The 15,550-nt window shown below is 38.6% G+C and overlaps 2 protein-coding genes across 5 annotated transcripts in view; both read right to left on the reverse strand.

Annotated features, from left to right (window-relative positions):
- Positions 1-1,331: 1,331 nt before the first annotated feature.
- LOC136245994 (uncharacterized) lies at positions 1,332-5,821 on the reverse strand. 3 transcript variants are annotated; one of them, XM_066037449.1, is made up of 4 exons: positions 5,593-5,821; positions 5,429-5,484; positions 2,331-2,393; positions 1,332-1,664 (listed from the first exon to the last, which is right to left on the reverse strand). In XM_066037449.1, exons 1-4 carry the CDS (start codon positions 5,721-5,723, stop codon positions 1,567-1,569), a joined length of 348 nt encoding a protein of 115 aa, XP_065893521.1. In that variant the 5' UTR covers positions 5,724-5,821; the 3' UTR covers positions 1,332-1,566. The 3 variants fall into 3 exon arrangements, 1 of the variants encoding a protein (XP_065893521.1); XR_010696192.1 differs by lacking the exons at positions 1,332-1,664; positions 2,331-2,393 and adding an exon at positions 5,131-5,320; XR_010696193.1 differs by lacking the exons at positions 1,332-1,664; positions 2,331-2,393 and adding an exon at positions 5,131-5,320 and having other exon boundaries at positions 5,551-5,821.
- A 2,109-nt stretch (positions 5,822-7,930) lies between these two features.
- LOC136247484 (scavenger receptor cysteine-rich type 1 protein M160-like) overlaps positions 7,931-15,550 on the reverse strand; it is a 15,170-nt gene continuing 7,550 nt past the window's right edge. The window contains exons 10-33 of one of the 2 annotated variants that reach the window (XM_066039210.1): positions 15,545-15,550; positions 15,310-15,493; positions 14,661-14,812; positions 14,470-14,600; positions 14,208-14,415; positions 13,908-14,071; positions 12,709-12,862; positions 12,293-12,625; positions 12,039-12,244; positions 11,877-11,994; positions 11,648-11,829; positions 11,455-11,599; positions 10,929-11,246; positions 10,684-10,860; positions 10,324-10,497; positions 10,086-10,262; positions 9,847-10,029; positions 9,626-9,796; positions 9,394-9,564; positions 9,162-9,338; positions 8,760-9,107; positions 8,456-8,594; positions 8,319-8,398; positions 7,931-8,143 (exon numbers count right to left, since the gene is read on the reverse strand). The exon at positions 15,545-15,550 is cut by the window's right edge and continues 327 nt beyond it. In XM_066039210.1, coding sequence (XP_065895282.1) covers positions 8,064-8,143; positions 8,319-8,398; positions 8,456-8,594; positions 8,760-9,107; positions 9,162-9,338; positions 9,394-9,564; positions 9,626-9,796; positions 9,847-10,029; positions 10,086-10,262; positions 10,324-10,497; positions 10,684-10,860; positions 10,929-11,246; positions 11,455-11,599; positions 11,648-11,829; positions 11,877-11,994; positions 12,039-12,244; positions 12,293-12,625; positions 12,709-12,862; positions 13,908-14,071; positions 14,208-14,415; positions 14,470-14,600; positions 14,661-14,812; positions 15,310-15,493; positions 15,545-15,550 — 4,178 coding nt within the window. In that variant the 3' untranslated portion in view covers positions 7,931-8,063. Of the gene's footprint in view, positions 8,144-8,318; positions 8,399-8,455; positions 8,595-8,759; positions 9,108-9,161; positions 9,339-9,393; positions 9,565-9,625; positions 9,797-9,846; positions 10,030-10,080; positions 10,263-10,323; positions 10,498-10,683; positions 10,861-10,928; positions 11,247-11,454; positions 11,600-11,647; positions 11,830-11,876; positions 11,995-12,038; positions 12,245-12,292; positions 12,626-12,708; positions 12,863-13,907; positions 14,072-14,207; positions 14,416-14,469; positions 14,601-14,660; positions 14,813-15,309; positions 15,494-15,544 lie in introns of both variants that reach the window. The other variant, XM_066039211.1, reaches the window with a different exon arrangement.

A 15,550-nucleotide genomic window follows, 5' to 3' on the forward strand; every position in this document is an offset into this window, starting at 1 on the left:
TTTCAAACTTGCATCTTTCTTAATCACTAAGTTATGATTCTCCAAGTTTATAGAAGTGGATGAGTGTGGAAGATCCCTTTTCGCAAATCCGGTCACAAATTGCAAAATTAAACAATTGTAAATATTATTTTTCATATCATGTAAGTACTTGTGAATTTTACATACAACAAAACACATTTCTTATAAGTGGGTGTGGCTTCATGGAATACTTACAAATTTGAACACTCCTCACTGATAAATTGGCTATACTCTCAGCTGGGTGTGGCTCACAACAGAGACTGAAACTGTACTGTCATTAAATTAGTGAGGGTGGCTGTATGATAGCTTGCAGACAGCAACAGGCACGGATCCGTACACCCTATATACTCATGATAAAACACTACCCCAAAATTCTGATAAGTGGGCATGGCTCACAAAAGAAATTTGGATACAGCAGGACTAGGTCAATCATTACTAATTCAGCCAACATAGCAATCACAGGTCAAGTACTCACAAAACACAACAGTACCTATAAGTACAGCCTTGCAGTGATTATGGGCTCCTGGTACCATGAATACTTAGAATTGTATCGAGCCAAAAATTTTCTAGCATCTCCCACCCCTAATAGTTAGGGATTATGAAGATTTGCTGCCTCAGTGATAATATACGCTAGAGATAAAGTCTCACTCCTTTTCTGGTAGCCCACCCATGTAGTGTATACTCTACTATATACATAAGGTACCACCACTATGTGTGTATGAATAATACAGCACAAGGGGGAAGTGTGTCAAGAGATACAGCATCAGGCAATGTCAAGCACTGTACTAGTCTCAAGATATCCACCCGAGTAATGCATTTTTGTACACACAAACAAGCATAGCTTTACTAAGCTCACAAGTATTCCACATTGGCATGCAAAATACTTTACAAAAAATAATTCAAGTTTCTTCCTAGTTAGGTATTACACAACAGCTCTAGTGTTTCTGTTTTATAACCACACCTGTAAATAATGATTGTGGGTTTGGGTTTGCATTACCATACTGCATATCACAGACCAATCCAATACAGTTTTAAGCTTTACATCTCTGAATGTAAGTACATTACAATAAGAAACACATTGGCATTGTTTACTAACAACGCCAACAATGCCAGTAATTAGGTTCTTCACACAATAGTAGAGGTGTACCAATAATATAGAATACCGTCAGGATGCATAGTAGGATATAACTACTATCAATATAAGAAAACCAATATATCAGTTAGTTATTTTGAAATACTGATCATATGAGTTAATATAATAGACCTGGGGAAAATCAACCCCAAAATAGGGATGTTCTAAAGAGTTATAATTACTGGCAAGGTGGTCTTGCCAATAATGAGCCTACCCACTACTGCCTGTCACCTGTAAAATTAGGAATCTACATCTGTCACTGAATATACATACAGTTTTTACTATATAAAATACAGCTGACAAGCAAAACAGATGGACAGGGAGAACAATAATAGTATGTCATTCTACATGTGCGCACAAGTGTATGCATACACTTACACAAACACACCCTTTAACCTCTTGATACCTGAAGTTGCTCAGCAATAGCGAGGCTCTAAGTAGGGACCAGTGACAAGCTGTTGTCTCCACACAGACCACAGTAGCGATGATGTCGTGTCTAATCCCCCTAACATAACTGTTGACCACAGAAACAGTTGTAAGTACACGCACACACATTGCACACACCCACCCATACTCACACATGCACAGACACACACACCCATGCATACACGCGCACACACACTGCACACAAACAAACTAACATGTGTGCACACACACGCACGCGCATACACACAAACAAACTGCATAAGCACACACACACACACACACTTACCCCAAATAGTGTTCCACCGATAATCGGATCGGTATCGTATCGGAGCCGATATTGGGCTTTTCGTATCGATCGGTATCGGTTATTCAGGTATTCCGATACCGATTAATAGCCACTCGCGCCAATCGTCATAACCATAACTATCATCATAAATCCTATGCTAGCAAAATGTGAGGTATAACAAGTTGGAAATAGTGTTGAGTATTATTCTAGCATAAAAGGTGCAGGAATTGCTTTGCTAAACATCAAGCAACTGCTACTTACTATGTTTGCATGAAAAAGATCGAAATACTCTAATAGAACAGTCACTGCACAATAATATATTCTACTAGAACAGTCACACATAGCCAGCTTGAGATGATTGTAAATTGTATAGCAATTATCGGTATCGGTATCTGTATCGGTGAAAATTTGCTTCTAGGTATCGGTATCGGATCGGTAGTTATTTTTCTGTATCGGTGGAACCCTAACCCCAAATACTGGCATATTCATATTCGTATACATTTATTTCAATGGCAAAGAAGATACCAGGAGCTACCGACAAAAAGGTCACATTAACACATGACTACAACCAGCAAAGTAAGCCACACAATTAGACACACAACAGGTTTAATAGTACATGTTAGTAAAATCAGGTACCAACTCGAGGTGAAACGAATATCACATTTTGAAGAATCCAAATATTGTTCAAATGAACAAACAAATTAATGAATTATTCTCTGTATAACTAAGTGCTCTAAAGGGACAACATCACTTTGATTACTACTACAACTTTGAATGTTAAACTGTGAAAATCCTTTACATGAATATTTGTCTGTAAAAAAGATGATGAATTGCAGTTTTAAAGTGAGTTTTCAGAAGCTTTTCAAGAGTAAATATGTAATTTCTGATTAACAAATATTTACTGAATATTTCTAAATGAACACGAATATTTATTAATGAATGAATACGAATATTTGTACTATTTGGTTCAGCCTCAAAAACTAACAAAGGTTCAACTAAAAAAATGTGTAAACAAGTTGACGTCACACTACTAAAAACCAGCAGTGCATGGCAACGCAATTGTAGAATTACGAAATACTTCAGCATTTACAAAATACGAATTACGTTACATATCAACTGATATTCTTTATGTAGCATTGCAACAAAGTGAAACCTAATTAGTTTAAAGGAACAATAGTACATTGCTAATTAACTAACTCCAGGTAGCTACATACTGCCACACCTTGAAAGAGCCTATAAACCACAAATAATGCACAGCAATACAGTATTGTCTTGACTGTTTAATAGTTTGTCAAAAAATATAGCGTTTGTTAACATCGATTCACCAGATAGAGCCTCAAAGTTGCTCTTAATTTCATTAGCGTATGCAGGGATTTTTCAACTAGAAGGAATTCCTGGTAGTCGTCTATGTCTGTTTGACGCCTGTAGAGCTCATGGGGAAAGGCCTTCACTGTTAACTTTACCCGTATTTCAAACCGGCACGATCAGCTGCAAACATGACCAGCCTGGAACTTTTTAATAACTTGGCCATTGAACAACCTAGAGCTAAGCCATTTTGGTTCCAACCATTTTTCACTTCGTAGAACAATTCTTTGCTTTCCTTTTTCTGCTAACAACATGGAAAGTAGTGAAAACGCACACCAGTGGACTATAACATTGGCCAACAACTCCATCCTGAATCATAAAATTGAAGAGTACTTTTGTAGAATAACAACTTACCCAATGCCCATACCAACTTTTGATGGTCTGTAGTGCATAATTTTGAAGTTATTTAGCGAGAAAGGAAACCGTGTGGCTAGTCAGTGTGCGCTCCGTATAACATCAATCACACGATGGCAGCTGGTGCTGTTTGCTAGTGAATTAACCATAGTTGTTACAAGCTAATACCTTTAATGTGAATTGTATCAACAACAGTAACTGGGAGGTCTGAAAGAGGTTGTTCTGTTAGTCCACCAAGATGCTTTAACTGTGGTTTATGAAGTTTGTTTGTGCATTACCACAAACATGCTGTACCATCAACTTTATGTGACAGCCCAGCACCACCTTAAAATGAACCATAAATAAAAATTGTGATGAAGAGCTTCGAAAGTTCATGAAAATGAACGTACAAATATCGAGTTGTGGCATCTTGGTAGGTGTAGCACAGAGACAGACATAACATTTACAAGTCCTACAATGTACAGGTTTGATACTTCGTGGTAGGATACTTAACCAGAAGGGTACATAGTTATTAACTGAATAACTTTACACATCAGATAGAAACTTATCTACAGTATATATAGGCAGTAACATGGTACACTTGAAAGGTAACACTTGATGTTAGCACCCACAATTAACCATTGTGCTACCACTTGGTTGCTAGGAGACACTGCATTCCTAAGGGAGGGGATGGGCCAGCTCCCTAGTGACATTAGTCTAACAAGGTGTTCTAGAGCCCCTCAAACTATATAATGTCCTATATAACATACTTGCGTTCTTAAGTTTGGGGGTAGCTTTTCCTACATCGTCCTTAAGTCTCTAAATAGCGTAGAACCAAATTTGGGTGATTTCAAGTATTTGAGATGAAGCAATTGAAAGAAAAGCAAACTGTGGCTGTAGTATTGATTTGCCTGCCAAGTTGATGGTGACAGGGGAATATATAATTACGGTGTTAATGCCCATAGTTACCATGCCTAATATCAATGATGTTTGGCTTGTCCAGAAAGTAAGCAAAATACAAACCATATAACACACACAATGAATGCTTGGGACAAGACACAAGAGCTTATCATTATATAACATGAGGCTAAGTTTAAATCACACCCTGCAACAATCAGCATACCACAATGCAAAAAAAAATATGTGACCCACTACATCACTTTCCTCTGATTACTGATGTAACTGGTGAACCAGACCTACAGTGCCGTCACTAGGCCCAACTGTTACTTGTTATTTTTCTTTTGAGAAAAACAACAACACTGTTATCTCAGGGCTTAACATATAAATAACAGCCTGCATTTTCCAGATGTGCATGGAGAAATCATCTGGTAACATTTGCTACTTTTTTTTCGCCAACACTACTAAGGTCCAAGCCATTCAAAAGTTGGCATATACATGTAAGTGATGCAACACCACTTAGGATAGAACAACTGTTGCTAAGGAAGCACAACAATTGTCAGGGAAAATGTGATGAAATTATAATTAGTGTCTGCAATAAAATATAGGTGAATACTACCAAGTGTTTTCCTTTACTCCCATGCACTCTAAAATGTCTGGCTCATGAGACAAAATGTAAATATAATACGTTGATCAATTGAATAGGGATCATTCCATACACAAATAGTGTACAACATTATACTAGCCAGACCACTATTTTAAAACACTATCTGTCACAAGATGATCACGTAGTAGCAATTTGACAACTCAATCCTGTGATGTTTTGATATATTCCTCAACACTTATAAGGCTGACGGTAGAGTCTACATTGCACACAAACACCAAAAAAAAGTCAACATTACGTTTGTTACCTAAGTTTTTGGTCTAGCCATGCAAGGCAAACACAACACACCCGTACAATCACAACTTACATGCTGTTGCCTTTATGCATACTGTACCATCTTTTTGTAACACCAAATTAATGAGTCTAGGTGAAAAATTCTAATTAATGCACTACATATTAATGAATTATTGGTTAATTTCTAACACATACTGTAATAGATCTCACATCATCGGCAATACAAAAGGGCCTTACGTGGTGGTTTTGTTGATCTTAGAGTCGACGGGTATCACCACGTCCTTATGAAACTTTCCACCGGTAGGAATGCCACACACTGCGCTAGTGAACACGATGACAACAACGGCGGTCCAACTAAACAAACGCATTCTGAACAAGAATCGCCTTCCTGGTTGAAACCAGGACTACGGGCTTATGAACTCCTGTTGAAACATAGATTATCGAGAATCTATGGTTGAAAGTACAAAAGATGACGTCATGGGTGTTCAGGATGACGTGAAACATACCAGTGCTTCTCATAGTGTGCGTTATAATACGAAACCGCAGTTTTGCAGCAGACTGAGCAGAGGTTGTGCAGTGAGAGGATGCCGTATGATTCTTTGAAGACTGAGTAGCATAATCTATGATGTAGCTAAGCATGGGAGTATAATAACTATAGCTACCTGTGATAGAGAACTGCATAGCTAATTACTTTGCTTGCTTCAGTGCTTTTTTGCTTTTTTCATTTAAAAAAAAAAATTTTTTTGTTTCACAATGGTTTCATACTTGGTTCTGTTTGTGGCCGCAAACGTACATGCTTTAATCTTTTAATATTTACATTGTACGGCTCTATACATGATCTCTCTCTCTCTCCCTCTCTCAGTCATCGGCTGAGCTACTCAATGGTCAAGCCATATTACTGAGCTACCGATCTGTGGTCAAGCCTTTATTCTGTGAACAGGTTAATGTCAAGTTTCATCTAATGTGGTTCAGTTTACAGCCGGGTTCTCATTCATGGACTCCAACAGCTAAAACTTTCGGCTGACCTTCCAGGCTTGCCATGCAGTGTCGGTTCTCCTAGCACCATCCCTAACAATCTTTCTATACCACCCTTAGTAAATCCAACTTATTCTTAGTGTCCAATTATTCCATCTATACTTGTTTGAATTAACCCAATAGCTATATACCTAGCTACCCAACAACATAGATCTATTGGCTACAAAAGCTAGGAAGGAAGATCGGTATGCCTCTTTATTACATGACCTCCACCATTCTGAGTTGCTAATTATTGACCTTATTTCTATTGATCATGAGATTGGATGTTTAGGTCAGACACACTTGCTCAAGTGGCTATAGCTCTTCTAGTGTTGCAAAGAAGACTGAAAGATCATTATTTGAGTAAGCTGCTCACACTGCTGTGTCCTGCCTTCCCATACTGGGATCTATAGTAGATCTATTGAACTGACCTCTTTTCTTCTCTTTCTACATATTTTATAATGTGTAAGACTTGCCAGGCTCCTGTATACTGATCACTCTGTGGATATAAATGCATGGTACCCTTGAGTCTAGGCCCCTGCATGTATTATTGTCTATTGAGACATCTTCTCTCTCAGTGGTATTCCTAGACATTCCTAATATTATTGGTAGTGATTCAGGATGAATTTTAAAAGTTAGCTATAGCTGGCTACTGGAAGAGTTCTTATGAAAACCCTATGAGAAGTAATTTCAAATTTTCAATGGGTGGCCAAAAACATCTACTGAAATTAGAATTTTCATTATATTTTTCGTGGACTAAAAACCTGTAATGATGATGGCCTAAAGTAAATCCACCTTACAGTTACTCTTGTACTCTATAGCTATAGCTGCTATATAGTATAGAAAACTTCTGTACTATAGTAGTGATCCCAAAAGGACAACCAAAGTACTAGAAATGCAGTTTTTGGCTGAGTGGCTCAGCACTATGGAGCCCCACCTATTTATAATTATATATATATATATATGTATGTAATTAATATTTTTATAATTATACATCCTTACAATATCTAGTTTTTAAAGTTCAAATATAGTAGGGTAGGTCGGCTACTTAGGTTATATATTATATAGTATAATTTATTATAGAACTTTTAGTAGGCTGAAAACATGAATCAAAGTCAAACTGGAGGATGTTTCAGGGTTGACTATGACACAGTTCATTTATAACAGTGGCTTTATTATACTGTATAGAGCCAAGAGGAAAGACAACACATGAAGTACAGTGGGAATTCTCAGTACTGAACAAAATTAAACTGACATATTTAATAAGTTTTTTTTTTTTAAATTTCATATTTCGTTGACACTGAGCCCATTTCAAATAAGGAAGAATGGACCGGTTTTGTTGTACATTTAAACCCATAATGTAAGGCCACCCATGTACACTTGCTTTGTAATACATCATGCAGCTTTCTAATCATTGTGTGAAATGTTTATACAGTTGTTAAGTCTACACTAGCTAGCTTGTTCTGGATCCAAGTGTTTGCTAGTTCCCTTTGAGGGTGCTACATTATCTAATATGATGCACTGATTCAGCACTTGCAGTTACATTGCACTTATCCTGTCATTTACTGAACATGGAAAGTCTACTATAAACATACAATGTAATAATTAGTTACAGTACCACCAAATACACCTTACATTACACATACGTACACATAATATGCATTATGTTATCAATGAGAAGTTTATTGTTTTAGTTATATCAATAAAGCATCATCATCATCATCGTCATCATCATCATAATTAATTGTGTTACTGTTAGTTGGTTGATCATCACCTATTAACAACATGTCAAATTTCATACCTAGTAAACTACATGAGAATATCCTTATAATGGACCAGGAAGTTAGCTATAAGGAACTAAATATTTTAGAAATCTTTTGTGTTGTTAAAGGGTTCCATTTCAGTCTATGGCATGTTTAATTCCCAAAACAGGCTTCAACCTGACATACCATCATTGTCTTCTCCAAAGAAGTGGATCTGTTCATCAGCAGTCATGGTAACTGTTCCTTTATATTTAGCTGAACGTTGTCTATGTGTTGTGAAATTACAATAATCAGTAGTAGAAATTAGATAACATTTTACTTACCCACACTTCCAACTGACCACTGCCACGACTATCACAATTATTAGAAGTATTGCTGCTATTCCTCCTATCACTGGTCCTATGAACCCTTTTTTATTGTCATTTGTACCCGGTAGAGATGATGGTGGGACTTCAATTTGAACTATATGTCGTGTAAACGTTATGCATGTCATGAATAAATAGTATTATGAATTAGTTAAACAGGCAGGTAAACAGTAAAACTAAAATTATAACAAAAGCATTGCCCCACCCTAACATGACAAAATTTTACACTGCATTATTGGCTAATATATATAATTATACGTACCACTACAAAATGGAACATCACCACTCCAAGTGCCTTCGTTTGAGCAACTCAGTATAGAAGACCCATTGATGTCAAATCCATCATTGCATTTGAACTGCACCTGATCACCAACCACCCCCGAACAGTTATTAGGAGCACAGGTACCATTAGCTGGTGGTGTGAGTGTGCGGCATAACTTGAGACAAGTGGGTACATCAGAGGTCCAGTTGCCATCATCACCACAAGTCAGAGATGTTTTACCATGTAGTACATACTCTTGTGGGCATGACAACCTGACCACATCACCAGATGACCCAGTGCATGTTGGAGAACATGACAGTGCAAGGGATGAGATGTCCTTACATTGACCTGTTTATATTAAACACTATCATGTGAGTAACATTATTTGTATACTTCACATACGTCTACACTCTGGTACTGAACCATCCCAAGTAGCATCAGGTGAACATGTTAAAGAGTCGACTCCCTTCAGAGTGTACCCACTAACACAATTGAATTGAATACTATCACCAGCAAATCCTTGACACTCTTTAGGAAAGCATGTGCCATGGGCAGGAGCAGTGACTGATGGACAGTGTCCTGATTTATCATGCATACAACATGCTCAACTGCTTTGATCACATTTCTACCTTACTTTTACATGTTGGTGGTGAATCACTCCATTGGCCATCTGATAAGCACGTAATGTTTGATGATCCAAACAAAGTGTACTGATCATCACAAGTAAACTGTGCTTGTTGACCAGACACAGCTGAGCACGGAGCACAATGACCATTGGGAGGAGCAGTAAGTTGTGGACAGCTCTCTGTAAGATGTGTACTTGTTATTATAGACTGGACATTATGGCATCTTATGCATATCCTTACCAGCACATGTAGGGATGACTGTGTTCCATGTACCATCGTGTTGGCATGTGATAATGGAAGATCCCTGTAATTGGTAACCCTGGTTACAGCTAATAGTGATACTGTTACCAGCTGCACCAGAACAGCTTGGATTACATGATCCCGCAGTAACAGTGAATGTCTGACAAATAGCTGTAACAATACTTGAGATTTCTTCAAGCACACATTCTGTGTGCACTTACCATTACAGGTAGGTTGGACTGAATTGGACCAAGTTCTGTCACCATGACAGACAGTAACGGAATTTCGGTTAGCTAACTGATAGCCTGGACTGCAACTGAATTCCACACTTTCACCAACAGTGCCAGTACAGGATTGTGGGTTACAAACAACATGCTCTCCAACAGACAATGCAGGACACTTGCCTATACATTTTGTATTACATATAATGGTAGGCACAACATTGGTGAGAACACTTTACCAATACATCGAGGAGAAGCAGCTGTCCACTGGGTAGTATCAAGGCATACTACATCAGTAGCTCCTCTTAGCTCATAACCATTATCACATGCAAAGTTGAGCCTCACTCCTTGTGTTCCAGAGCAGGGGTCAGCAGAACATGAGCCGTGTAGTGGAGGGGTTAGTTGAGAACAGCTTGCTGTGTACAAAAATGATATTATCATCAAACTACTCAAAGAAATAAGCTAAGTGATTATTACCAATGCATGAAGGAATGGGGTTGGTCCATGTTCCACTTGTTGTACATGTGGTCTCAGAAGGTCCAGTAATGATATAATTTTGGTCACAGGTGAAATGTACTGTTGTGCCAGCAGAACCAGTGCAGTCCTCGTCACAGTATCCATGCAGGGGTGAAGTCAAGTTTGCACATATCTCTATAAAATACACAATAGAAGTAAAGTGTGTTAGAAACTTGTATTTAAGGTTAATGTTGCAATTAGAGGAGTTTTTCAAAAGCCAATATGTAATGGCTTTAAAGCCTCCTAACAGAACGTTCAAGTTCTGGAAATGGTTCTGATGACAAAGCTGCATCAACCATATGCTTATCTATCAGTACTTACTGTTGCAGACAGGAATGTCACGGTCCCAGTATGGTTGTCCAGTTGTTGATGGTTCACATGTCAACTCAGGAGAACCATACAAAAGATAACCATCATTGCATGAAAACTCTAGTTTTCCCTTTGGAGCAAAACTGCCTTCGAAATACCCATTGGGAAGGTTAAATGTAGGACAGTCAGCTACAAAAAAAATTTAAAAATTGACAATGTTACACTGTTAATGATATTGTCCAAACGTACGTACTTACCATAGCAATAAACACCAGCATCCTCCCAATGGCGACAGTTTTGTATACCCCATCCACTGTGAGAACACTCATAGATTGTTTCTTCATCTCCAGTGCAGTACACATCATCAAGCCATATCCTGCCAGTGCCTTGGCCATAACTGGCATGACGGGACACATTGTATGCTCCACCAAATCCTAACATCCTACAGACAACATTGCCATCTCGTATGCTCCAGAAGTCATCGCAAATTGTTCCCCAAGTGTTGTTGTAGAATATCTCAACACGACCTTCTCTTTCATTACTGCCACCACGCAACCTGATTGGCCAATTCTCTCCTATAAACACAAGCAACATAATAAAATTGTGTTACTAGTATACTGTGTGATTGCACACTTGCATACACATGTATTTACACATGTTCATATATATGTACAGTACACACACACACACACACACACACACACACACACACACACACACACACACACACACACACACACACACACACACACACACACACACACATCTGATACGCTATCTTACGATTGCAAGTCACTCCAGCATCTTCTACGTGTAGACAGTTGTGTAATCCCCAGTCAGTGCGGTTGCACATAGATAAAAACTGCTCATTGCCCGCACACTCGACATCATCCAACCAAATAAACCCGGAGCCAGCACCAAATTCAGCCTGAACAAAGCATCATTTAAATGATTTACAAACTCCATTTATACTTACTGAAGCATTAGCAGAAGCAGCACCTGGGTAGCCCAGTGAGTTACACACAACATTGGCATCTTGAATGTCCCAATAGTCATCACAAATTGTGCCCCATAATCCATTGTGGAATATCTCCACTCGTCCTTCTCGTTCATCTCTACCTCCTATCAACCTTATCGGGTTAGGATCAGCTGGAATTGCTATAGAGATTTTACATTGAAATGAAATGTACAGAGAGTGCTGTTACCTGAACAGATGACAGCTGCATCTTCATTATGGCGACAGTCATGCACTCCCCAGCCTGCATTTGGACAGTATATGATGCTTGCCTCATCTCCTTTACATTCAACGTCATCCAGCCATATCTATTAATATTGAATGTAATGTATCATCATTGTTTATAGTGTACCTTTGTTCCAGGATCAGCTTGTCCAAACGTAGCATAACTTGGTGCTGCTAGTGCCCTCTGGAAGCCTAGCTCTAAGCACACAACTTGTGCATCATGGATATCCCAGTTGTCATCACAAATGGACCCCCACTCTCCATTGTGGTACACTTCAACCCTCCCTTCTTCTGGAGAATTTCCTTCCACTATCCGAATGTAGTCTCCTTGAACTAAAGTAAATCTTTAAAATATTTATTATGTATGATAAGAGTGATTACCATAGCAGCGGACTCCAGCATCTTCAAAATGTCGACAGTTACTGGTGTTCCACCCATTAAAGAAACACTGTCCAATATTATTCTCTGACCCAGAGCACTCTACATCATCCAGCCATATTGTTCCGTTGCTTTGACCAAACCCAGCATAACTGATGGCCTCAGTTGCATAGTCAAATCCAATTTGTCTACATATCACATTAGCATCATTGATGTCCCATGAGTCATCACACACTGTTCCCCACTCTCCATTATAAAAGACTTCTACTCTGCCCTCAGACCCATCTCTGCCATCAACCAACCTCACGGTAACATTTACAGTCGAAACAGTTTCATCTATGCCAGAATGTACAGCAACAGTTTATACTTATAATGATCTTAGCAGCATAATTTATCAATAAGGAAAGACGTTGACTTACTTGAACAAATGACACCTGCGTCTTCCGCATGTAGGCAGTTGTGTGCACCCCAGTCAGTACTGGAACACTGAGAGAGTGACTCCTCCGTACCGGTGCAAGCTACATCATCTAACCATATAGGACCATCACCTTGACCAAATCTTGCAAAGGACACCTGTTGTATTGATATTGATAATAGTACAATTCTGCATTCATATACTCTACTCAAGTTCAAGACACATGGTAGTGTGTCGTGCTACCCAAGTAGCCGGCACACCACACCGTGATTATATTGACAGGAAGAACAACCTACCAAACAAACCGCTCGTGCTAATGCAGTGTATAAATGGGTTAGAAAAGCCTATTCGGTAGTATAGAAGGATTGGATTTAATGTTATAATATGAAAACCAACTGCATGTAGCAAGTGCGAGATCAAGATACTCTAATAGTGCAGTCACCCTAATGAAGCAGTCACTTTGAAATAAACTCTATTACAGCGTTAAGCTATACAAGTCATGTTGTAGAGAATTGAGCCTTGTTACCCTGTAGATAGACAACTAAAAGCTAAAAATCATCCTGTACAATTCATTACAAGTCACCCCATGGAGAGTTTAGCCATGTTAAAAATTACCCTATAGAATTACGAGCCAGCTTGTAGAAAGTTCAGCTAAGTTACAAGCTACACTGTAGAAAGTTTAACTGCATAACAAGTCACTTTATAGAGAGCTCAGTTACAAAAAGTTAACCTGTATAAATAGACTCATGGAAGGTACACATCTCAGTGATGGCTGGGTGGATTCAACTTATTTTAAAACAATAAGCTCACTTTAAATGCATGCCAAATGTCATGCCATGTTTGTATGTCCACTTCATGTTGCATGATTTACTACCTAAAAGTCTAAAAGTTTTGATTATGATGCATATGATTGTACCAGCAAAATATGAATCTAATCCAAAACAGCCAAGCTGTGAAAAAAGTGTGTAACCCATCGAAAAGTGGTGATGAAGATATGAAATGTAAAATGGTGGCCGAGGAACTGTCAAGCTACCAATGTGTGAAAACAGCTTATTCTAGGGTCCTATATAATACACACTTGTCTGTCACATGTCTGCACAAACTGTTCTTGGCCAAATGACATGCTATCCTGAAGTGCAGCATATTAGAGGAACTACACATTACTACTGAAACAGCTGTGCAGAATTAAAAAAAATGCCTTACTGCTTGTAGTGCTCCAGAGTAGCCAAGTTGATGGCACACCACAATGGCATCTTGTATGTCCCAGTAGTCATCACATATTGTGCCCCATGTAAAGTTATGAAACACTTGAACGGTTCCTTCAAGTTCATTGCTACCTCCAAACAGTCTTATAGGTTCCAGTGGATCTACATAAGTTGGATAATAATGTGTACTCCTTTATACAAAGACATTTTTATCACAATAAGTTCATATATATTTTATGGCTTTTGGAACTTAAGCCAATACATACACTGCACTACACACATGCCACAATACACATACTAGTGCAAACAACTGCAACATCTTCATGGTGCCATCTTTTACAATTATGATTTCCCCATCCATTGAAACTGCAGTCAGCCAAGTGTTCCTCATCTCCATCACACTCTACATTATCCAACCATATGGGAATACCAGTACCAACGGCTGATCCATATAGTGAAGCATCTGCTGCCTCCCCTCCACTGTAGCCCATCTCTCTACAAGCCACCTAAATTTAGTTACTGGTAAACGACTGTACACAAACCATGGCAATTTGACATACCCGGGCTTCACTACCACCGAAGGAGTCACCACATACAGAGCCCCACCGTCCCCAGTGGTATATTTCTAGTCTTCCCTCTCCTGGTGAGGATCCTCCTACTAACCGTACAGGGTACTCATCTGGGACATTATCTACCAAGGTACATTGATCATGTCATGTAAAACATATTGATATGGTAGAGTTATATATACTTGTGCAAGCAACACCGGCATCATCTGAATGTGCACAGTTGTGAACACTCCAGTTGGATCGGACACAATCACTGATAGAAATCTCCTCACCAGTACACTTAAGGTCATCCAACCATATTGGAGAGGAGGATTTACCTTGTCCAAAGTATGCCCTGAAAATAAATCATGCCCATTGTAATTCAGTGATAAATTATACTTTTGTTTTCATTGTCTGCAAGTCAATAAGAGTTATGTGCTTAACCTTGACAAATAGCCTTAGGAATGTATACAGTGCAATGCCATAATTATGTGACCAGATTTGAACAAGGTACCTTTTCCATACATTTTGCATACCAGCAAACAAAATGATGTAACACTTCACTCCTTATACTGATTAACTTGCTTTTACTGTAGTATCAAAATGTAGCCAAATACTGTAGCTACACCCATGGAAATTTCAGGCAATTACATGCCATGATCAAAACGTCATGAAGCTTCAAAGTTCAAAAATTGGGTCAAATTTTGTATGTGGAAAAGGTACTTTTTTGCAAATCTGGTAAAATATAGTTAGCATAACTATAAAGTGTGAAATACTTCGGTCATCTGTGTGGAAGTGATTAGTACTTCAGCTATATTTTAGCTTAGTGTGTATATATACTACATCTCTAACCTACGATATGATCTTATGGCTGTGGCATATCCCAGCATGTGACAGATAACAACTGCATCATTAAATCCCCAGTAATCATCACAGATAGTACCCCACGTCCCATTGTAGAGTATCTCTACTCTGCCCTCGTTCTCACTCAGTGTGTTGTTGATCATCAACCTCACCGATACATTAACATGGATTGCTACAGTAAATCATGCTAATCAACAGTAAACAATAATAACACTCTCCATACCACTGC

The sequence above is a fragment of the Dysidea avara genome, chromosome 2, assembly GCF_963678975.1.
Source record: "Dysidea avara chromosome 2, odDysAvar1.4, whole genome shotgun sequence".
NCBI classification, from domain to species: Eukaryota; Metazoa; Porifera; class Demospongiae; order Dictyoceratida; family Dysideidae; genus Dysidea; species Dysidea avara.